Source organism: Alosa pseudoharengus, unplaced genomic scaffold (assembly GCF_046254945.1).
Source record: "Alosa pseudoharengus isolate Yale_2024_CS ecotype anadromous, Long Island Sound unplaced genomic scaffold, YU_APseudo_1.1 YU_APseudo_1.1_scf_24, whole genome shotgun sequence".
Lineage (NCBI taxonomy): Eukaryota > Metazoa > Chordata > Actinopteri > Clupeiformes > Clupeidae > Alosa > Alosa pseudoharengus.
Window position 1 is genome coordinate 22,495,607 of NW_027468689.1, and position 24,800 is coordinate 22,520,406.

The window sequence follows — 24,800 nt, forward strand, 5'->3', positions numbered from 1 at the left end:
AAGGGCCAGCCACATCGAAGTCCACGGCACCTTCAATAGGACTGGAACACAGATCTGATTTTCTGTTTCTAGCTTGTAGCAGACACGTCGTTTCCCACTGAGTCCCTGCATTCTCTCCCTCTCATTGGCCATTTCTGGGTTTCTCCTTCAGATGATCGCGACTAGTGCTGACATACAAACATTCCATATTTAGCAGAAATCTTCATCTTTGTACGCATTCCATTTCATGTGACTAACAAGTTGTTCTCTTCCACTGTGAGGCAAAAACATGTCTGAGACTATGTGCTGTCCTGATTCTTGAATTGTTTAGCTATGAAAGATCTCATTTAAATGTCTCACTTCAACTAAGAATTGTATACAACTTCATACAACGATCTTGGAATGACCAATACTTAACTGTTCTTTTGGTTGGGGGTGTGGGGATCATGTGGATTTGATTTGCCATGTCCATGGGTGGTGTCCAGTCTGATACACACAAACACCAAGCATTCTGATTTATATTCTGGGTGATCTGTCTAATAAACGTTTGAAACAGTTCTGAGTGTTGGTGTGTGTTATTGCTTCCCATGCCTGCTCCTACATCCTGTTCTGAGTGTTGGTGTGTGTTATTGCTTCCCAGGCCTGCTCCTACATCCTCTCCTCTCCAGTATAGTTTAAGCCTAAAATAAATATCAGAAAAAAGGAACTAATTTCCCTTTTCAAGCTCCCTCTTCACAGAAAGGACCCTGCAGACCATGGAAAATCCATGTCTGGGCCCTATGAGGACCCCAGAAGTAACTCACTTACTACTGAAGGAAAAGAAAAGATGTGTTATTATTAAATATAATGCACTGTTACATAATGCACTGTTGTTACATAATGCGGTGTAACAGGGTTTTAATGCTCTTTAGCCTCATCTCTTATTATACATTAAACTCTTCCTTGAAATATTTGCCCAGCAACTGTACTCTGCTGTGTGTGTGTGTGTGCATGTGTGTTGTGTGTTTGTCCTTAAGATCAATAATAAGCAGAGTTGCCCCCAGAGTGTAGCACTGTAGTGTAGCTGCCTGGCTGCAGCAACTTTGAGCTTTTTTTCTTTTCGTACAGACAGTACTGTGACCTCAAGAGACAGAGATCAATGTGAAAAAGAGGAGTTCTCCTTTAAGATCAATAATAAGCAGAGTCGCCTGCCTGCCCTGTATACAGACTGAAATCTGACCTAGACTTGGCCTGGGTGAGGTGAGTGACTCAGCAGATTGCACAGGTCAGGAGGCTGACTGGCCCCACTCAACAGGGAACTCAGCTCAGCTGTGCTAAAACACAGATTTGTTGTATCCTGCACAATTTGCTTTCTAGATTTTATGCCTTTGATTCTTGTCATCAACATTAAAATATAAAACTCTCCTCAGTCAATGCAAAAAAATATATTTTCACACGGTTAGCAGAACAAACTAGAAAACTAGACTGCAGCACTAAGCGTGATAAAATCAGTACCATATTTAATCAATACTGTATTTAATAATCATATTACAACAGTCTGTCTGATGATAAAGTACATGTTTTGACATTATATAATACAAGGATTGTGTAACATTGAGTCTTATTTCAATACAAAAGCTCAGCAGGATTTACATAGACGGTGGTAATGTAAATATGACTATAATTTTCAAGCTGTGTAATCAAGTATAATTGCTGCAGTGCAGGGAGGACTTAAGGAGTCTCGATCGCCCACGGCTGGAAGGACCCGGGCTTGCTGATTGGAACCTGGAATAGAAAAGAGAATAGGAGGGAAAAGACAGAAAGAAAGAGAGAAAGAGGGAAAGAAGAAAGGAAAAGAAAGAAAACCAAAGGAGACATTACACCTGAGAGACTATAACTGTCTTTTTGGTGCATCATTTATTTCCAACATTAGCTAGAAGTGTGAGAGAAAAACAGATGTGCCTAAAATCAGCAAAATCCAGGATCTCACAGTGTGAGAATAATGATAATAAAACAAATATTTATTTTCCAACATTCGGTACACCTTTAAGTTAATAATAGCCAATTTGACGTATATACTGAGTGTATATTTTATATGTGTATGTACCATCTGTGTGAGGTGGGAGGCACAGGCCAGGCAGGCCCTCTCTGGGGTCGCCGGGCTGTGGAACTCAAAGGGCCCACTGAGTCCTGCGTCGCTCCGCGCTGCCGCCACCGCCTCCTTCAGCGCGAAGAACACGGAGCTGCCCAGGAACAGCGCCGGCTCTCCAATGCCCTGCAACAGGATCAAACAAACCTGACATTACAGCTGCAGTTGGCAAGTCTGACAGATTGAGGGGACTTAGCGAAAATTTTGAATGTTTACAACTCTCATGCCCCTCCCCCACTACCACCGAGCACCCTCTCATCAAGTTTGTGCTCGTCCGTGCCCACCAGACTGCACCAGACTTGACAGTCAGATCTCACACAACCCTGCTCTGATTGGACCAGAAGAACCAGGAGCTGTGGATTTTTGCAAAACAAATAACAGGCTCTAGGTGGAGGTAGGTTTTTTTTTCTAAAACTGGCTGATTTATGTTGTTCTGTCGGAGCATAGTGTCGGTTTCAGTGAATATGATCAAAAAAATCTTGCCAATCGCAACTTTAATACACAGCACCAAACACACAGCGGGGACTCTCTAATGGCCCACAACAATACACAACACACCAGACATTAACACACAGTGCAGTGCGGGCTCTCCAAAGCCCTGCAACAGCACTAAACACACCCATGCGCTGGAGGTTTGTGTTGTGTGTAAACGTTTGTGTTGTTGCACCTTGGAGGAGTAGATGGCGTGGGGGTTCTGGGTGCCGGGCAGCAGGTAGATGTTGAACTGGAGCGGAACGTCACACACGGCCGGGATCTTGTACTGGCCTGGTCCACGCGTGTACAGCACTCCAGACGGGGAGAACTTCAGCTCCTCCATGGTGTAAAGGCCCACACCCTGCGTAAACGCGCCCTCAATCTGATAGAATAGAACACACACACACACACACACACACACACACACACACACACACACACACACACACACACACACACACAAACATCAATACAACAATTCAGTATGCTGCAAGCAACAAGCAATTCATATTTTTCCTTTATATGTTTTTATTTCTATGTGCTCATATCTATTCCAGCAATGTTCAGCATGTGTGGCAGTGAAATGTGCTACATAGTCTGGTCAGATGGGTTGGTCTCTGTAACACCTCTATGCTGGCGTTCACATTGACGCTTTTTTCACCTCCAGAATGCGAGTATTCCAAAGTAGTGAGTGTTAAACATTTGCGAGGTAGAAATTGATTGCGTAGGCCTACATGTTGTTGCTATGATATGCTATATTTAACTAAATCGCTAGCTCGTTGAAAAAAAAAAAAAACACGACCTCAAAAGTTTAACTATTTCTAAACTTGGAGCACCTCTTGTTTTTAGAAGCCAGTGTGTCAGTGTGAACGCCGCCATTCTACACACCAACATGCAGACCTCACTGTCCACTCAGGGGGCAAACTTATCGTGGTTCTTATGAGTTATGGTTTGCATATTTATGGTATTGTTTATTTTCATTATTGATTATTGATATTGCATTGACATTATGGCTACTTTCCTTAATGTAGACTTACCAAACTGTTTACTGTTAATTTTTAACTATTGTATTGTTTGATTTTGTAAGTTACTTTGGACAACAGTGTTTGCTAAATTCCATAACCATAACCATAAACTGGGGTATTTGTATTAGTCATCTGCTAGTGGACCAGCGTGGATGGATGGTTTACCGACAGGTCCTTCAGCACTGAGGATATAAAGACTATAATTACCTGGCCGATGTCAATAGAGGGATTAATGCTCCTGCCAATGTCAAACACCACGTCTGTCCTTATGGTCTGAAAGGAAGCAGAATGAAAAATTAAGTTACTTTTAAATGTTACATTTAAGGGTACATTTTAAGAGCAATTTGAAAAGAAAACACAACACACATACACACACACACACACACACACACACACACACACACACCTTGCAAAGTAATTTGAAAAGGATATACACAAACAGACACAAATGCATGTGGATGCACAGACACCCATAGGCACACGCACATGCACGCACGCACACACACACACACACACACAGATTACCCTGTAGTCTCCAGTTAGACAGTCCAGCTCTACTTCACAGCAGCACACTCCATAGGTGAAGTAGGCATAGGGCTGACCTTCCTGCTTCTCCCAGTCCATGTACAGGTCATGACCCCTGACAAAGACACTGACCTTAGTTGACCTCACAAAAACCAAACACTACACTTAAAGCCTTAACTGCACACTAAAATACATAATTTCACATGCAGTCCATCAAATGCTGCTGTGGGTAACTAACTTAATCTGTAACGCTACTCTTACTTGTAGTATCCTGTGGCCGAGAGACTAATTTTCTCCAGAAAAGCAGCTTTGATCTGGAAGTCACAAAGTCACATATACATCTATTCGCACCAAACTCACAATCATTGATCATTCTTACAACTACTGATCTATTGTATATTTACAATAGATCAGTAGGCCTACTTAAAACATTACATTTAAAGCAACTCTTATCCAGTGTGATTGGATAGTGAATATGACACTGCATTTAAAGCAACTCTTATCCAGTGTGACAGTTGAGAGGTGAGTTACCCAGCTCTGCCAGGGGCCCTCTGGGTTCCTCTTCCTGATGGGCTCCAGTCTCTTATAAAGGGTTTCACAGGCATCCTGCCAAAACCACCAAACAATCAAACTCATATTTCGTGTCATCTGTTTACATGGGGTACGTTCTATTCCGATAATGTGCTCTTCAGATTTAGAATCTTTGATCGGAATAGCTGCTTTGCTTTTGCAAAGAAGGGAATACACCACCTCTTTCATTCGGATTGGCAGTTTTATTCCGATCAAGGTGTTTACAGTATATGTGTTCTTTGAGTGAATGGCCCTTAAATCTCCACTACTTATACTTTACGTATACTTCAGCTGTGATTCAATGTATACTTCTGATTCTGATTCACCATTAACCATGCAGAATGTGGAGACTTAACACTAAACACAGGACACAACAGGAAGGAATACTCCAGTCAAACACTCTATTGTCTCTATTGTCAGACAGGGGTCAGTTAGTACCTTGACTGCCATGCCGTTGGCATCGGTGCCAAAGGAGGCGGCCGAGGGGCAGGTGTTGGGCACCATGTGGGTGTTGGTCTCGGAGATGTGGATCAGAGAGGTGGGGATCCGCAGCTCACGACTGGCCACCTGATGGGACACACAGGGCAGACGTGAGACCAGCACTGTGTGTATATGTGTGTGTGTGTGTGTGTGTGTGTGTGTATACAGTATGTGTGGTGTGTATGTGTGTATGTGTGTGTGTGGTGTGTATGTGTGTGGTGTGTATGTGTGTGTGTGTGTGTGTATACAGTATGTGTGGTGTGTATGTGTGTGTGTGGTGTGTATGTGTGTGTATGTGTGTGTGTGTGTGTGTGAGACCAGCACAGCGTCAGTCACAGATGGAACTAAAATGATCTGATATGGGGCAGCTGTGGCGCTGTGTGTGTGTGTGTGTGTGTGTGTGTGTGTGTGTGTGTGTGTGTGTGTGTGTGCGCGTGTACACTGCACCTGTTGCATTTTTGTGTGGATGCCTTGGCCCATTTCCGTTCCTCCATGATTAACCAGTACAGAGCCGTCCTGGAAGATATGTACCAGAGCGGCAGCCTGTGTTTCACACACACACACACACACACACACACACACACACACACACACACACACACACACACACACACACACACACACACACACACACACACACACACACACACGACACTTCATAACCATTTGCAACTTACAACGGCAATCAATTCATATATTTTGTTTTTAAGTTTCTTCAAGCCATCCAAGACTCCCCTGTTTTACACCTGTTACCCTCGGTGTAAATACCCCCCACCATAATTACCCCAGTGTGGTTCCCTGGTTGAGAAAGCCCTCTGTGTAAATACCCCTCACCATAGCTACCCCAGTGTAGTTACCTGGTTGAGGAAAGCAATGTCAAAGCCGATGCCGTATTTGATGGGGACGAGGGCAAGGCCTCTCTTCTTGAAGCGGTTGTGCTGGTTGAACTGGGCAATGTCGCCACGGCGACGCTGTATGGAGGACCGGCGCTTGCACTCCTCCCAGCAGCGCAGCATGTTCTCCGGGTCGAATGGCATCTTGTAGTGGGTCAGAGACGGGCCCCTGTACATGTTCAACTCACGGATCTGCAACACAGGACACAGCTGGGGGTCAAAGGGTCAGGTGAAGGAGGCAGTGGGGTGGGGGGACTCAACTCGGATTGGACACTGGCTGCTCCCAAAACTGCACACTGCACATGATGTTTTTCCCATGAACCCCCAATAATATATGGAAATGTCTGTGTCAAATGTCTATGGTGTATGAAATATGTATGTCTGTATGTGTCATCCCTATGTCTTGTAACCATGTATGTGCCAGCCTGTGCCTGTGACCATAGGATGAAAAGCGGTATGGAAAATGTGAAAAATAATTTCCATAAGGGGACAACTATTAAACTAACTAACTAACATTGCTGGTGTACTGATCTTGCACAAAAGTATATATGTCATATTCAGTAATGACATGTTATTGACATATTCATGTCATATTCAGTAACTTGTACAGCATTTCTTTATGAAACACCAAAAGAGATCCTTCTTGGAAGTCATGGAATCATACTGGTTTGTGCGTCTGACCTCTTCAGCAGGGCGTCCGAGTTTGAGGGCGACGTCGTTGATGATGCTCTCCGTGACCAACATGCACTGCGGAACCCCAAAGCCACGGAAGGCCGTGTTGGACGGAAGGTTGGTTTTGCAGGCGGCAGACCTGCCACGCATGTTGGGAATGTTGTAGGCATTGTCAAAATGGAGCAGGATTTTTGCAACGATCTGGGGAAGTCAAACAAATTCATTAAAAGTAGTAGTTAAAATTAAAATGAAACTAAAAAATACTAAAATATAGTACATATATTTTTACCTTTTATACAGATCTGTAAGTAATTTGTAAGTAATTTATGGTGACACTGTATGTGTGTAGAGTTAAGATGCCTTAGAGGTCTTCAAACATGATAATTGTCTGTTGGTTGATAAGTTAGTCTGATGATACATGGGGCAACTTTTTGAGCAATTAAAAACTTTTTGAGCAAACCGGTATGCTGGGCAATGTTCCTCATTATCGTGGTTCTGGCATGTTTCCATTGATATCGGGCAACACTTTATTTCCTGGAGAACTTTAATAATCAGTAGGCAAATCGTCATGAGCAGAATAAATGGAACTTGTTATGTTGTTGCCCAGCAACAATGCTCAAAAGGTTGTCCCATGCATCATCACCTTTATGTACGGAATGTGTATAGGCCACAGCACATTTTAGCATGAGACACACATTTTAATAAAATGGCAGAAAGGAGAGTGGATGTAAAGTGCCCATGGAAGCTGTCGGACCCCGAACTGTGTCTATGATGATAACTGGTCTTCCTCGGAGCTAGGCTTACCAGTGGAGACTCATCTGCAGTGTTTCCTGCATTGGCGTAGTACTTCACATCGGCTGCAGTTATGCGCCCGTCTTTCATGTAGCCAATCTACAGGAACATGGGTCCGGACCTCCATTAAATTGCATTCAACTGAGTTTAATAAAGCATTACACGGCTCTATGAAAACAAATGTAAGGAAGGAAGACAAGGGTGATCCAAACACAGCTTTCACCTACCCTCCCAACACACACACACACACACACACACACACACACACACACACCTTGTACTGTCCCAGGACAGGGTGACGAGCCCCTGTGATCAGCATGTCCTCCCCCCTCTCCAACACCAAGCGCACTGACCGCTCTGTCCTGTAGGGGAGAGGCCAAAGGAGGTCGTGTTGGTGAAAACACGTCATAAAAATGCTATCCGTCATATTATATTGATAACATGCTGAAAGCCCTACTTCCATGCAGCTACTGCAGTGATGCAGGCCAGAATGGTTGTTTTGGTGACCTTCCCTCCAAAGGCACCTCCGATGCGTTTTATGTGACATGTCACCCTGTTAGAGGGAATATCCAGGGTTTCGGCTATAGCGTCCTACGAGAAGAGAAAGAGAAGCACATTGTTAATATTATCATTAATTTTATTATTCGTAGTAATAGCATTAGTAGTAGTAGAAGAAGCAGTATTAGCATTAGTAGTAGTAGTAGCAGTAGCAGTAGTAGTAGTAGTAATAATAGCAATAGTAGTAGTAGTAGGCTAGCATTAGTACTAGAAGTAGTAGTAGTAGCATTATTATTATTGGGGGCCAAGCAACGAATTCTTAATTATTATTATGCATCATCTTTCTTCTGCCATGGAAGTCTATGGCAGCCCATAGCCAACTTGCGATGTCATCTTAATTGATTCGGCCGCCATATTGGATTTAATCAAAAACATCAAAAAGTTTTTACAGGTCACAAATTTCATCTGATCTTCACCAACATTGGCACAGACCATCTTCAGACCATAACTTATCAATATATTGCTTTCTGGAACAATTGACAAAAGCATTCACCGGCCAATTGAAATTAGTGGCGAAGCCGCGATACAGGAAGTGAGCTCATATCTCAGCAACCCTGCCATGTATCATAACCACACTTACTACATAGATTCATGACCCCATTAGGAGGACGCTCAAAAATTGGTGACCTTTGACCTGTAGGGGGTGCTGCAATTAGCAATATTGCATTTTGATCTGTAGTTGCTGATGTGTTTTATCAATCTTTTATTTTTACAACATGTTCCATCCAGTTCATTCTAATGCGTGCGTGCAAGGGCAGGGCAGGGCGGGATGGGCAGGGGTGATTAGGTGTGGGGGGGGGGGGTGGCTGGCTGGCGGAGGCGGTGGCAATACTTAGTCCTGTTTCAGCCCTTTCAGCGGGTGTCTGCTGAGTTCTATCTTGGCCTACTCAGGCCTATTTTGCTTGGCCCCCTCATTGCTGCTTGCAGCTATATTTATTATTATTATTATTATTATTATTATTATTATTATTAGTAGTAGTAGTAGTAGTAGCAGTAGCAGTAGCAGTAGCAGTAGCAGTAGTAGTAATAATAGTAGTAGCATTAGTGGTAGGCCTAGTAGTAGTAGTAGTAGTAGCATGTATTATGTGTATGTCACTAAAAAGAAATGGACAATTGACATAGAAAGCTAATGTGTTCACCTGAGCCATGGTTGGATGCTGCGTGGACAAATAAACATTCATCTCCCCCTCCTCCCCCACTGGGATGACCAGCATGCTTTGCGTCTCCATGTAAAAATGTTCCTGCCCACCAATCCGGATCTCTCCTGAAAAGAGTTTTTAAGTAATCGACATAAGCACACTGGTGAAGCAAGTTAACAACAACAAAGTAACTTGGAAACATTAACCCACATGTATCCACAGTACGTACCTTCATGAATGTGGTCGGCCATTTTAAAACCTTCAGACACATTGCCTCTCTCTATTTCTCTCAGAGGCTCAAAGAAAGACTTCTTCTCTATCGCCTCCTGCAAACAGAGAGGGCTGTCAGCCAACGGATTATCTAATGAATGTTAAACGTGATATTAGATATTTCGTCAACTGTCAACTCATTCGAATATATGTGTGTGTGTGTGTGTGTGTGTGTGTGTGTGTGTGTGTGTGTGTGTGTGTGTGTGTGTTAGTGCGCTGTTTGTGAGTTCTGACCTCCACCGTGAACACTAGTTCGGGCTGGTCCTCGTAAGTGATCTTCACGGCCGCGGCTCCCCGTTTGGCGTGCGGTTTGGTGTCCGCGACAACCGCACACACCATCTGTCCCACGCACGTCACCTAGTGATCAGGAGAGAGTAAACGTCACATCATTAAAATCCCAACGTGAAATTACAAACCGCCAAGGAAAGATGAGGAATTGAAGGACATCAATCAGCCTGGTAAAAATCACAGCTCCAACATGAGTTTACATTTTACATTTAGCATACATTTTTATCAAGCAAAAACTTGACAAAAACTTGAAAACTTGACAAAAACATGGTTAAGAAAAAGCTATATCTATGATATAGAAACCTATGACTCTACAATATATAAAACCTATATCTGTGATTAATCAATGGTTGAGCGAGAGCAAACAGTACTGTACAGTATGTAGAGGAACAAGAGGATGCTGACCATCCACACAGCACCAACAACAGCTGCCCACCACCTAAGTCATGCTGATGACGACACCCGTCAAATCAAATTGCATCCCAGTGGTTTTTCACCTCCTTCTCAGCCAGTAGCTCCTCGTTCATGCCACAGAACATGCGGAACTTCTTGCCGGGGATGTCTCGGGCTGTGATGACATCGACCACACCAGGCAGGGCGAGGGCGGCGCCAACGTCTATGTTCCTGTCGAGGAAGGCAGAAGGTCAATAATTCCGAGGACGGAGAAACTAATCACACAGGGGTTCCCTGTAAATGGCTTCCTGGTAGTGAGCCAAATGCACGTCTGGCTGGACACAAGAGCCCCATTTAGACCCTATCTTTTTGCTCATTCAAGCGGTCAGAGTGTACTGACCTTTGGCTGAACTTTGCCTGAAGGTTCTGGAGAGGCCTGCATGTGCAACAAACAGCCAAGTACTGGTAGATCCAACTAGACTTGCGTGACCCTGTGTCTGCATTAGTAACCACTCTAACATAGTGCATTTGTGCAGATCATGGATCTCAACCCTCTGAATTAGTGCCCATCAGGGTAAGGAGAATCGACATCCAAATGAAACTTCAGCTTCAGTTGGTGAAGAAGTAAACAAGCTAGAGGACTTATTTATTGGCAGCAAAAGCATGAGGGCCCATCTGATAAAGACACACATGCCCAGTAGAGAGAGAGTCTGGATTAAATCAATGCCTGGTCTGGATTAGACAGATATAGTAGGTGGAGTTGGATCTATTTCATACAAATGATCAGTACATTCCCATGTATTTACTTAGCAGAGGTTTTCATCAAAAATATTTTTCAGTACAGGCTTCCATGTTCATTATTATCTTATGTGCGTTTCCTGGGATTTGAACCCATGATCTTGGTTCTGTTGGCCCCACTAGTTAAACATTTTAGTGAAGCCTGAAAACACTAGTCTATGATTTCTGCATTATTTTATACGTATAAAACTGAGGGTTGTGGAGTCTTACAGGATCTTGGCGTGAGCCTTGGTGCTTGTGACCAGGGAGAGAAACAGCTCCCCCTCTGTCTTGGGCATGTCATCGCAGTAGACCGCTTCTCCTGTGGCCTGGCTCAGGGCGGATCGATGCATCATGGGACGGCCGACGGGGTCCTGACCCGGCTGACCTTCCAACACGTCCTGAAATAATCACACACATTCTCAGGATGCATGAATTGTTGGAATTGAAGTTGAATACACTGAGGTCTCCAGCCTCTCATATAAACATAATTCTAGTGTAAATAAAAGCATATAATGTCACCTGGAACTCCTGATAGCTGGGCAAGAAGTCATTAGGTAACGCCTCTAGGCTACTCCTCATGTCCTGCCGCAGGTCCTCTGCAATGATGCCCTGACCGCAGACCAAAAACGTGTGAGTTTACGTTCCCAACACACACACACACACACACACACACGGCCCCAACTACCAAAGATTAAGGCAATAATCTTACATTTGTCCACACACACAAACACAAACACACACACACACACACAGACAGACACAGACACACACACACCATCTCTGCAAGCTTCTGCTGCATCTGCAGGAAGAACTTGAAGAGGAAGTTGAGAGTCAGTGCCCGGCGGAAAGCCACTTTGCCCCCCGGGGCAGATGGAGGCAGGGGTATCTCCTCCAGGAGTACGGGGTAGGCAGCGGTCAATGCCTCCTCTCCCCATGGCCTACAAAAACAAACACACACACACACACACACACACACACACAAACACACACACACACACCAACACACGTCAGGTAACAACTACTGTAATGATTTACTAATCCTCTCTGAGATGCTAATAGTTCTTGTTCCTCTATTTCACCATGAAATAAACTACTTGATCAATGAGATCGATCACTAGAAATACCATACATTTGCTTGCCTTTGATTGGAATGACCTTTGATTACTTTGGATTACTTTATTTTCCACTGCCATCTCCACCTGCACTTTGATGTCTGTTGGCAAATCTAGAGTATACTGTAACTGTAAACTGATGGCTAATGATTTATTAAAAATAAATATCAAAGAGTTACAGTTACAGAACACACACACACACACACACACACACACACACACACCATATGGATGGTGTGTTATATTTGTACCTCCCAATGATCTGCTGGCATGTCTTGGAGGCGCCGACAGTGCAGGGTCCGACACCTCCGTAAAAGATGCTGAGCTCGTCCACCACACTAGAACCGTCACGGAACCGCACTCGCATGCCTGCGTTCACAGTGGCCAGAGCGTTCTCCTTACGCGGAGCCTGACGGAACGCCCGCACAAACTCTCCCTACAGATGGATAGATGGATGGAGTGAAAGAAAGATGGAGGGATGGATGGAAGGGTGGAGGGATGGAGAGATGGATGGATATATGGAGGGAGGGATACAGGGCTATTTACTGTTATGTGTCCAAAGTTTACAATTTCTGTGGTTAATTAAATAAAGAATTTATGTTTTAAATTAAATAAGTGATATATGAGGTAAATAAAATAAGTACCCTCCCACACACACACACACACACACACACACACAACCCAAAATGGTTAAGGGATGTTGTGCATGGAATGCAATCAAGCTTCTGTGATGAGGTCCTGAGGTGTAATGAGCTAAAGAGGAATAAGACTGAAGTGAACTCGTCGGCCTCCGCCAGGTAAACACAGCTCCACAACTCTGTCCTCAAACTAAGTGCTCCAATCACTCCTCCTAACTGAAGTGAAGTACTTTCTCACCCTTCGAGCTCGCCAGCACAAGATGAGACTGATTAAGAAAAAGAAAAGGTAGTGTGAAGAACTGTGAAGTGTGAAGAATCACGCATCACCTTTCGGGAAACAGGAATGAAAACAGACACAGCAATCTCGTCTGGGTTTAGGAGAGTCTTCCCGAAGCCCACAAAGAAATCTTTATTCATGGGGATCTCTCGCCTTCCCCCTGCTGTGAGGAAAGTCAGTGTTAGGGCCAAGAGAAACACTAGCGCTATTATCATGTAGAAATAGATAGATACTTTATTGATCCCCAAGGGGAAATTCAAGGTCTCAGTAGCATACAGACATCCCACACAACATGCACTTACAACTGAAAAAGTAAGTATATACACACACACACACACACACACACACACACACACACACACACACACACACACACACACACACACACACACACACACACACACACACACACACACACACACACACACACACACACACACACACACAGAGCTTCTGCAGGTAGAACTTGAAAAGGTGGAAGGGGTAGGCTACACACACCCACACACTCACCCTTTGATACTACAGTGAGTCTGCAGTTTCCAGCGGCCAGGACAGGGTTCAGATCCGAGTTTGGATAGGCACTGACAATGTTACCACCCAGGGTCTACATATACACCACACACACACACACACACCAACAATAACAACAGTCAGTCATCCTTTTTACAGTGGGTTTTTATTGCGGAACAATTGCTCACTTGTCAGTAGTGTGATTTCGAGAATACTGATTTCAGCCTCTTACAGCTGTCTGCCTGTGCATGTTGCAAGCTAGCTAAACTAGCAAAGGTACTGTAAGTAAATGCACAAGTACAGTTTCTTTGAAATGGTGACTAGCATGATGGTTGTTAAAACTGACATTCAAAACTCATGAAGTGGCTACTTCAAGAATTGAAATCAAACTTCCCTGCTAGTTAACAGTTAACTGATGTTTGGACATTGTAGTCTCTTACAATTGCGATGTATTTAGCTTGCTAAGATATCGTGCTTTTGTTTATCAAACTAAACGTGATGTGTCTTCAGTTCTGCAATGCCGGCAGGCTATCTCGGGTGCGTTTCCCAAAACAATAGTTGCTAACCTGTTAGCAACTTAGTTGGTTGGCAATAGGAAATTGCATTGCAACCAACAAAGTTCTTCGTTAGCAACTGAACACGCCCCTGAATGTATGCGCTGGGGCAGTATCCTGCCGCCTCTGTTTAGCCAAGGAAACGCAGCATAAAGACGTCTCTTCTTGTTTGTGGCGGAATTATGACGTTATGCATGTGTATGTGTATATGCATATGTATATGTGTGTGTGTGTGTATGTGTATATGTATGTATGTATGTGTGTGTGTGTGTGTGTGTGTGTGTGTTTGTGTGTGTGTGCGTGCATGGGTGTGCGTGCTGGTGCCACTCACGGCCACGTTACGGATCTGCTGTCCGGCCAGGTTCCCCAGCTGCTGCAGCAAGGCACGGTGGACCTCCGTCTGGTCCAGGGGGAGCGTCCGCACCAGATCCTCCAGAGCTGCACGCACCACAGACATGCTGCAGCCTGCACCTACACTCACACCTGTGCGGTGGACACACACACACACGCACGCACAGACACACACACGCATGCACGCACAAGGACAGACAAACATCACACTTGTATTACAAACAAACTAACCTTTAATAATGTCTCTATTGCCTTAGTAACAGTGTAAACATGAAAATCTGCTTACCCTGAGGAGTGTTCTTCACCACAAACAGATCTGGCACTCTGGTCGGCGAAATTATGAATGGATGCAGGATCCCTTTAAACTTAATGTCCAGACCTGCAGGGGCAGAGGGAAGCAGATTAAAGACTCCAGTTAGCTGAATGTGACCTATGACCTATGTCAGTTGGGACTGCTGAGGATAGACAACACTAGCATTGCATTTGTGATCAGCTGGAGGGCTGACCGATGTTGGTGTTGCCAATGACAATGGGTGCTTCGGGATGGCGAGACTTCAGGTCCACGACCTCGTCCAGGGAGATGGGGGACACCCAGGTGATCCGCTCTCCACGGAAGGTCTGGGTCGCCTGCAGCCCGCTCTCAGTCATCCTCTACAGGAACACAGGAGAACAGGGGCGTCTGCTGAGTTAAGGTAGACCAGAGGGCTACACCAATAAAGAAGAGTGCTATGTTGAGCCCAACACCAGAGTTGCATATAGTACAATCCCTGGACAGGGGGATCACAAGAGCGGTGCTTTTGTTGTTGTTAGTTTATGATCTAGAGCTTCACTAGAGTCTTACGATGAGCTCTGGGGGAAAGATGAGGTCCTGGGTTGGATCCAGCGGGAGTAGATTGTCCGTGCTGAAGAGCTTAAGATGTCCCTGAGTGTGAGAGAAACATCAGGCATTGAGTGTATCAAACATAAACCTCATTAAATTGTTACACATTAAGTGGTGCATTGCACAGGCCTGCTGTTCCCTTGTACAACACCAGCCAGTGTGGAGGCTGTTTAACATTCACAGTCACTCATAATCAAGGTCATCTGTAGCCTCATCACTCACATTCTCAAGGTCATCTGTAACCTCGTTTCCATTTGCTTTGCCAATCTGCTGGCAACAGTTTGAATTCTGCGAACGGACACAAACAACAGCTGAAAAGCAGTTTGAATAGTTGGACACTACAAGGCTACTTGGGCTGGACCTCACCAAACTCTTCTCCAGAAGCATAAAAAAGCCTTTATCATAAAGAGAGAGCTGGAACAGAAAAATGTCTTTAGAGAATCACACAGGCAGGAGCTGAAGTGTGAAGCCACAGGGTCTTTTTTCCCAAGCTCCAAACACAGAGAGAGATTGTCTCACATTCTAGAATGATCCACACTGATATTCCTACAGTATACTCCACATTCTAACAGCACCAAACTTCTTTTTATACTCTACTTTATATATATATATATATATATATATGATTATATCTTGGGTGAAATCACACATTTTAGTCATATGATCTTTACATGACTTCACTGAGATGCAATCTCATTTTCTCTTACATTCTCTGAAATTGAGTTTCCATTGGAGCAGGACTTGGCTCCACTGTTTTGGCAACAGTTTGAACTCTGTAAAGAAACAACAGAAAATTAATTAATATTTCAGTCACAGTTTGAAGACCTCCAGTTCAGATCTTTGTGAATGTACTACATCTTTATATCTCATACACACTCATAGCTACATCATATCATCAAATCATAGCTACATATTGTATAAATGACACATGACCCAGTCATATAGTAGTATACCAGTACATATAAAGGATTTCTTTGTCTTTGAAATGTCATAACTCAAAGGCAATCTGACATTTTGTCTCGATCACGGACAATGAGTTCCAGTCATGTGATGATGCTCTCAGTAAACCCATGTGTGCTGTTCTGCCCCTAAAAACCATGCAAAAGCATCTGCATTCACAGTAAACCCACCATGCAAATGGGTCAGCACTGCTGACTCTCCTCTCAGACCACCTGCTCAAATGAGTGCTGGGCTACACGCAAGCATGGAAAATGTGCATCAGAAGCAAAGCATGACCTTTGACCCTGTACCCGTGATCTACAAGGTCACGCTTGGCACAGCACCCACGGTCCCAAGGCCAATCCAGTTGTTAAGTTGTGGCTCATATTTTTCCATAGACAGTAAAAGAAAAAAAATCTGCTATTAAGAGTAGTCTACAAGAAAACTGTCATTCTACTACTCATTTCTTTTTTTGCATAGACCTGGAAGTTACCCTTGATTATATAATCTGGCTGCACAGCTACACTAATTACTCTGTTAGTTTTTACCCTCACTAAAACAGAGTTGATGGTAACAAGGTTTACAGTTTGTAATAACAAGCTGGCTGCCCTAGTAAACCAGTACCTCACAGATGGCCTTGTATCCAAACCAATACCTCACAGAAGGTCTTGTATCCAAACCAATAATTCACAGAAGGACTTGTACCCAAACCAATACCAGTACCTCACAGAAGGTCTTGTATCCAAACCAGTACCTCGCAGAAGGTATTCAAGGTCTTGTACCCAAACCAAACCACTACCTCACAGAAAGTATTGTACCCAAACCGAACTAGTACATCACAGAAGGTATTGTACCCAAACCAAACTAGTACCTCACAGAAGGTATTGTACCCAAACCAAACTAGTACCTCACAGAAGGTATTGTACCCAAACCAAACTAGTACCTCACAGAAGGTCTTGTATCCATCCAGAATGGGACGGTATCCAGTGCAGCGACACAAATTACCTGGAAAGCGGGAGAAGAAAAAAAGAGACAGCTGGTTCACCCCAAATCAATGTTACAGTTCATAGGGTGTAGCCATAGGGCATGTGTGTTTTTAGGGGTGGTGTGTGTGTGTGTGTACAGTATGTGTGTGTAGAAAGTACCAGCCAGTGCCTCTGTGATGTCCTCCATGGTGGGCTGGGGCTTGTTCCTCAGTAGAGTGTACATGGACATCACCATACCAGGGGTGCAGAAGCCACACTGAGAACCATGAGCCTTTGCTATGCGCTCCTGAGCATGGAAACACACACACACACACACACTTGCATTACTGTAAACTAAAATGGAACATACCATTGACATGGCACCAATTTAGCACTAAAAGGGTCATGCTCCCCCCACGACTACAGCATTACCTAGCGTAATACCAGCCATTCCATGTGTGCATCGGCAAGGCCAGAGGCTGTATTGTCCTTATAGTAAGTCAGTGTGACATCAAAATGAGTTTTTGAGTTTTTTGGAAAACAAACTGCACTGTTGCTTTCACAAGAGGACCAGTAACAGCACTTTGCGGTTGGCACATATTTCCCTGGACCCCTATGCCCACCCTGCGGTTGGCACATATTTACCTGGACGGGGTGCAGTTTGGTCTTGGTGCTGCCGATGCCCTCCACGGTGGTCACCGCTGCCCCATGCAGCTGGCACACGGGCAGCAGGCAGGCGTTCACCGCACAGTGGCTGAGGGGTGAAGGACAACTCACACACACACATTTGCATAAGGTCAGAAGTGATGCCTCTGATGGCTATCTAACACTGTCTGTGGGGCATTTCTCATTGCAACTTTAACTGGGAATGTTGAACAAAATAGTGTTTTAGGCTTAAATCACTAGTTACCTGCTGTGAAAAATTATTATTATTTATTTTGAAAACGGAGCACATTCTGTCAAAAACACAACACACAATCCACACACCCAAGTAGCAAAACACCTTTTGCAAACCTCTACGCACTAACTACAAAACCTGGTAACACTTTACTTGACAGTATCGAAATAAGAGTGACATGACACGGTCATGAACACATGACACTGTCATGACACATGAACCCTAACCCCAACCCTAACTTGTTATGACAAAAACCGAATGACACTTAATGACAGAAGCGTTATGTCATAAACATTTATGACTTGTTGATAGTGTCATGTCACTCTTATGTCGATACTGTCAAGTAAAGTGTAACCCAAAACCAGTAAAACATTATACATTTCTTACAAAAGCACACTATTCTTGCAAAACACTCAAACAAATTGCTTTTGTGTCAAAACAGTTCACACAACCAGCACCTGATGTATAAATAAAAACACTTATGGCTTTTGCTTTCTCCGTGTGCTGGGAATATCAGTCTGCAATATGTAAACATGCACGCATTCAAATGTCTTATTTATGGATGTTTATTTCAATACAAATGGAGGGAGGAGAGTCAAACAACAAAAGCACAGTAGTAGTCCTAGAAAAAAAGAAAACAGTGGAAAAAAACAAGAAACAAACCAGAAATAATCTTAGCAAGAAAACAAAAAACCCAGAACAAATTGGGCAAGATTTCATCCATATCACATGCAATGTGGTCTTGTGCTAGACACCATGCAATCACTGTTGTCTATAGATGGAAGGCAGAACCAACTGTTGTTATGAAACCTTTTTGAAGGGCCCATCGAAAGAACTCTAGAGGGTTCTTTGAAGCAAAACCGAATGGTTCTATAGAACCTGTTAGGGGTTCTTTTGATATTCTAACATAGAGGCTGTAGCCTTTCTCCTCCTCCTCTTCTTCACCTCCTTGTCTCATCTTCTTCTTCTTCATCTCCTTGTCCTCCTCCCCTCCTCTAACTCTTTTATATAGTGCTCAAACTCATTTGCTGAGTGCTCATTATCTAAAAGTGCTTTGTCATGGTTGAGCTGGTCTGGGTTGATGTTTTGCTACTTGAGTGTAAAGTTTTGCTAGCAGCGTTTTGATTTAAGTGGGTAAGCCACCGCAAAAAAAATTATAAATCAAATAAAAAATAAAAAACCTGTAGCTACTGCTAGATACATGAGCCACCTAGTCCATAAAAATAATAATTCTGAATCAAACAAGTTGTTTTACACTCAAATGTGATAAACCAAGTTGAGTTTTGTTAGCACTGAGAGGCTGACTAGTTACCCATAGATTATTTCTGTTAAAATAAAGCCCTCTTAATTCAGCACTTGTAAAAGGATACACAACGGTCCTGGAGTGGACCTGGTAGCGGGAAAGCATGACGGTGCAGGCTCCACATCCTCCTCCACCACAACCATACTTGGCACCTGTCAACCTCACTGTCACAAGGAATGGTCAAGGACATAGTACACCTTGTTTTTTTATAATAGTGTTAAAGGAACCGTATGTAGGATTTTGGCCAAAACTGGTACTACAATCACTTTCAAAATACTGTAGAGCGGTGTACACCGCAGATGTGGTAACTAGAGCAGAGCTGGCAACCCAGATGCCGAAACACTACTGACTTTGTGATTACTAGATAGGTGGAGGGTGGCGGATCAGGCTAAAACACAAATATGTAAACATCAACATTAGTTGAGGGCTGCAACTTCACTTTTTTAAATGACGATATCCTGGCTGGACTACTGTTGTCAGTGATATAAGTATTTGAAATTAGCATGATTTCATAATGTCTAGTGACAAATCAGGGCCATTTTATGATTAATTGAATTACATTTCTTACATACGGTTCCTTTAATAATACAATATGTTTTTAAATGATTAATTGAAACATTGGTCAAGGACATGGCAACTGACTGACACTGAAAGTGTAGACTAACTATGTGCTGTGAGATTTTAAATGTATGATTCCAGTGGAGTAGCTGGCAGGAATGCTCTGTAATAGGCAATTTGGGAAACAGACCAATACAATAAAAATAACAGATCGATAAAAAAAATGATTGGAAATGTGAAATGTGTTTTACTGCCAAGGTTGTGTGTTGCACTCCAGGTGCCTTGACACACACAGGCAGTCAGGCACTGAATGTTGCAGCCAAAAACACGAAGGTTTTGGGTTCACAGAGATAGATCACAGAGAGAGATCAATAATAACTACTGTGCTCTCCATCATGCATATATGCATGCATGCAACTTGCATGTATGCATGCATGCATGCAACAGCCTACATTCATATGTTTTCAACATATTTCAAAGGAAAGGAGGAACTTCTAGTGGGTCTAACAGATTTCTGACCAGGACCACTGTGCCACGGGAAGTAGCCTAAGCTATAAACACTTGCATTCATTGAACAAGTCCGATGCACAACTGTCATATTAAAGTGGATTAAAGGATACTCCTTTTACGTAGGTAAGGTAACAGCATTGTTTCAGGGTCAACATCGCGCTCAGTAACCTAGATAACATTTAAGACATTAGACAAGTTTGTAGCCTAAATCACATTCATGTAATACAACAGCCCACAAGATACATATGTATTTGGAAAGACAGCAATTCGAAACAAACCAGCAGGAGTGAAGTGAAGACCGTAGGCTAAGCTACTGCACAATAGATCACGGGGCAAATTATATTTGTATCAACCCTTTTCAAAAATAACAGCGTGAGTAGCTAGCGCAGAAGATGTAGGCAGCCTAGGCCTACACTGAAACATGTTAAACGTGTTTAAAAATGTACCTTTTTCCCGTTGACATAGAAAGTCAAACAGCCACTTTCTTGGTTTCCTGACATTTTTCCTTGAGTTACCACTACAACACCATTACAGTAGCCTAGAGCCTCTTTCTCGTCTGTCTGTGCTGTTCTGCTGCTGACCTGAACTAGCCCTTAAAGTGATAGCTATATTTGAGATTAGTAACTTCCTAGGTTAGGCTACTTTGTAACACTGCTCGGACGTTTCGTCAAACATTAACACAAACTCGCGTCACAGACGTAGGCTAATTCACCGCCCATTTGGAGGTACAAACAATCGGATTTTTGGTTATTTAACTATCAGTTAACTTCAAAACAGGCATTTTACTTTAGATAGACAATAGCAAGGCTACATCATAGGAGTGATTAACGTCAAAAAATCTAGACTGGAGTAACTCAACATTTGACACCTCCGATATGTTTATAGTGTTCTAAAGACGTCAAATAGCCCGTTATCGTTACCAAATTGAAATCCAAGGAGGCAGAAGTGAACACGCATGTATGACTATAAAAACTGTGCCTTCATTTTACAACTAAACATGAGAAAATACTTTTATAACTCTTGAGCCAGTTTCTTCTCTGATCTCAATGTCAATGCAGCGTTTGTGTGCACCTCCAACAGCATGGCGTAGCCTACCTGGTTTTCTCCCAAAATGCCCTTAAACGCCCACATACCTGTATGTTTGTGTGAAAGAATAACACCGACTCATTTCTCACAAACAAATTGTAGGCTAAATGAACGATATAAACAACTTAGCCTAATTGTATTTTTAGGTTATTGTGTTTCAGTGTTTTTAAATTCATATTCGGGAGAAAAGAGAGGGATTAACCAGATAGATATCGCAGGCTCTCAGATATTTAATATCTTAAATAACTTTAATATTTGTTTTGCGCACAGTAGTAAGTAGGCCTACGTCGCTTTGGATAGAAGCGTCTGCTAAATTAATAGTCTGAATAGTGGAGGGGATTCTCAAATGATCAGCAAAAATCTGTCGCTAGGTGGCAGTCCAAGTCAACGCATAGTCTGCAGAAAATCAAATCTGACAACACACCCAGGCCAATAGGCCTAATATTGCAGTATAGTAGGCTATTACTACAAGTTGTCCCACATCTGCATGCCTAAGGAATTTCAATGATCATCTACATCGGCCTAAAACTGATCGCACAGTGCAACTCTGACCTAACCTTGTTGACCTATAACAACCAATTTATCAGAAGTGTGGTGGAGCTTTGTATGCTTTGGCCTGTTTATATGTCTTACCTATCTTGTCCTCTTGCTATCTGTGTGTGTGTGTGTGTGTGTGTGTGTGTGTGTGTGGTGTGTTAGACAGTGTTGGGCAAGTTACTTCAAAATCGTAATGTACTATGCATTACTTATTACTGTCATTTCAAAGTAATTTGTTACATTATAATATTACTGTCTCTGAATTGTAAGGCATTACACTACTATTGCATTACTTTTAAGTTACTTTCACCAAAATATCTAGAAATATGGATTTGCCATTCTAAATGCAGTTTATTATGCTCAATGCAGCTTGCTCTTCCAATGGAGGGAGATGTGGTATAGCATAATGACTGAGCTAGGCTTAAGGCAACAGTAGAATGCAATAGGCACAGTGCTCATAATGCAATACAAGGAACAATCATAGTCAGACTTTTGTTAAAAACCGACAAAAGGTCAAAGTCTGGTAAATTGTGATAGAAATACTGTAACTTTAAGGCCTAGGCCTACTCATTAAAATCAATAGAGAGCCTACTATATTGTAAATCAAAGCTTAAAGGAACCGTATGTAAGATTGTGGCCAAAACGGGTACTACAAACACTTTCAAATTACTGTAGAGCGGTGTATCCCCTTCCCCTCCCCTCTGACTGGCAGAGTTGGCAACTGGATGACGAAACACTACTGACTTTGTGATTAGTAGATAGGTGGAGGGTGGCGCATTAGGCCAAAACACAACATGACAACATCAACATCAGTTGAGGGCTGCAACTTCACTTTTTAAATGACAATATCCTGGCCAGAATACTGTTGTCAGTGATATAAGTATTTGAAATGAACAAGATTTCTTAATGTCTAGTGACATATCAGGGCAATTTTATGATTAATTGAAATACATTTTTTACATACGGTTCCTTTAATAAAGACATGTCAAGATGGTGGCCTGCTGGCCATTTCGGTGCCCTAAGTGAGTGGCTTTGAGTGAGTGACATTTAAATGATAACTCAAACACCTAAAGTAAAATAAAAGGCCTATTATTTACAGACCATTACTGTGTATTTTTAAACATTCATTTCTGAAGAAATGCTGTTTTACTTATAAATGGTGCACTGTCACTTTAAGAGCATTGATCTTTACGTTGTCATAATGCCCTTTTGCCAGCTCTTGTTTACAAGCCTAATTTGTTTGAGTTACATTGATAGCACAATATTAACAATAATATGCACAATGTTAAGTTGTTTTAAGCAACCTTCATTGCTTTGGAAATGGAAGTATGCAATGACATGTTGCTTCACATTTCGTTTTGCGAATACAAGTGAATTATGAGCCTGGTATCCACCTAGCTATCTGAATGGAATGCGTTTCAGTCGACTCAGCATATCATGTGCTTCATGTAGCCTAAATGCTTGGAAAACGAATGATTGAAGACCCACCAATTCTAGTACTACGTGGTGATTGAGAGAACCCAAAAGGTATCAAACTTGCATGTAACATCGTGTTAGTGCATTTTGACATTGTAAACGTTATTGATGAAGAGTGAAAGCTGCAGTAAAGCTACTATTCATTGGTTACATTTGGGTGCCCCCTCTGTCCTTTGGTGCCCAACGCAAAGTGCGTGATGCGCGTGGTGGGAGCGGTGGCACTGCCAGGCTACACAATCCTTTTCTGCATTTCTATCGCTTTTCTCTTCAATTCAAGTTCACAGCACAAAGCTGACATGCACAACAGCATATTTTGTGTTTTATCAAGAATCAAAAAGATTAGCGAGGCACTATTTAGATGTTTCATTAATTTACTTGTGCTATTTCGCGAGCTGAGAGATCTTTCGGTTTCGCACACAAAGTGCACTAACTATTATGTTCTTCATAGCCTTGTCTCTGACAAGCTGAAAATAATGAGCGTACGCTTATGTCCATCCCGCAAATAGAGTCCGCCTGCGAGTCTGCTGCAGCCACAGTCATATTCAACCAGTATCAGGAGATAACGTTCTACTATTTTGCGCGGATTTTTTCTCCTCTGTTGTTCTCGCGTGGTGTTTGCGAATATGTATCAAAACAAAACAAGCGCTTAATTTTGGGTTAAACTGCATTGTAACGCGCGTTACTGAAGTTTGTACCGAGTAAATATTACCCAATTTTTTTTTTGTAATGCCTTACATTACCGCGTTACCGCAAACAGCAATATATTACAGTAATTACATTACTTTTGTAACGCATTACTCCCAACACTGGTGTTAGAGCAGTGGTTCTCAAATGGGGGTATGCGTACCCCTGGGGTACGTGAAGGCACTCCAGGGGGTACGTGAGATTTGAACCCTTAGAACCCGATTGACGCAAAGTGCGTCAAAAAACACACTCTTTCTTCTCTGTTACATTGCTCCACAACTGTTCATTGCAGCGAGATGAATCTGTTATTGCGTGACAGAGCAGAAGTGGGTCTTTCCAACGAGACCACGCACTTGTCTGTTAAAGTATTAAAATAAAAAAAACAAATCATGAAATGAAATCAAATTGCATCATATTTACAGTCTATACTTCTCTATACTTCACCTGCGCACCCATTACTCTCGTTTGAATTACTCGCGAACCCGTGAACGCATAGACATGGTAAGCATATCAGATGAACGAGGAGACAAAGGGCTATCCATTGGTACCAAGTATG

The 24,800-nt window shown here is 42.8% G+C and overlaps 1 protein-coding gene across 2 annotated transcripts; it reads right to left on the reverse strand.

Annotated features, from left to right (window-relative positions):
- Positions 1-1,452: 1,452 nt before the first annotated feature.
- On the reverse strand, positions 1,453-21,100 carry aox6 (aldehyde oxidase 6). Of its 2 annotated transcripts, none has more exons than XM_076303502.1 (36): positions 20,908-21,100; positions 20,572-20,629; positions 19,461-19,557; positions 17,838-17,946; positions 17,373-17,499; positions 17,171-17,232; positions 15,996-16,061; positions 15,511-15,576; positions 15,250-15,330; positions 14,915-15,059; positions 14,695-14,787; positions 14,389-14,540; positions 13,504-13,597; positions 13,044-13,153; positions 12,330-12,514; positions 11,742-11,904; positions 11,486-11,575; positions 11,195-11,364; positions 10,291-10,417; positions 9,740-9,862; positions 9,465-9,561; positions 9,236-9,360; positions 7,996-8,129; positions 7,813-7,900; positions 7,551-7,637; positions 6,756-6,947; positions 6,039-6,266; positions 5,629-5,724; positions 5,140-5,268; positions 4,663-4,737; positions 4,393-4,445; positions 4,132-4,246; positions 3,814-3,879; positions 2,775-2,963; positions 2,066-2,233; positions 1,453-1,743 (listed from the first exon to the last, which is right to left on the reverse strand). In XM_076303502.1, the coding sequence occupies exons 1-36, from the start codon at positions 20,959-20,961 to the stop codon at positions 1,690-1,692; spliced, it is 4,068 nt and encodes a 1,355-aa protein (XP_076159617.1). In that variant the 5' UTR covers positions 20,962-21,100; the 3' UTR covers positions 1,453-1,689. The 2 variants fall into 2 exon arrangements, with proteins under 2 accessions (XP_076159617.1, XP_076159616.1); XM_076303501.1 differs by having other exon boundaries at positions 13,044-13,156.
- Between the last annotated feature and the right edge of the window lie 3,700 nt (positions 21,101-24,800).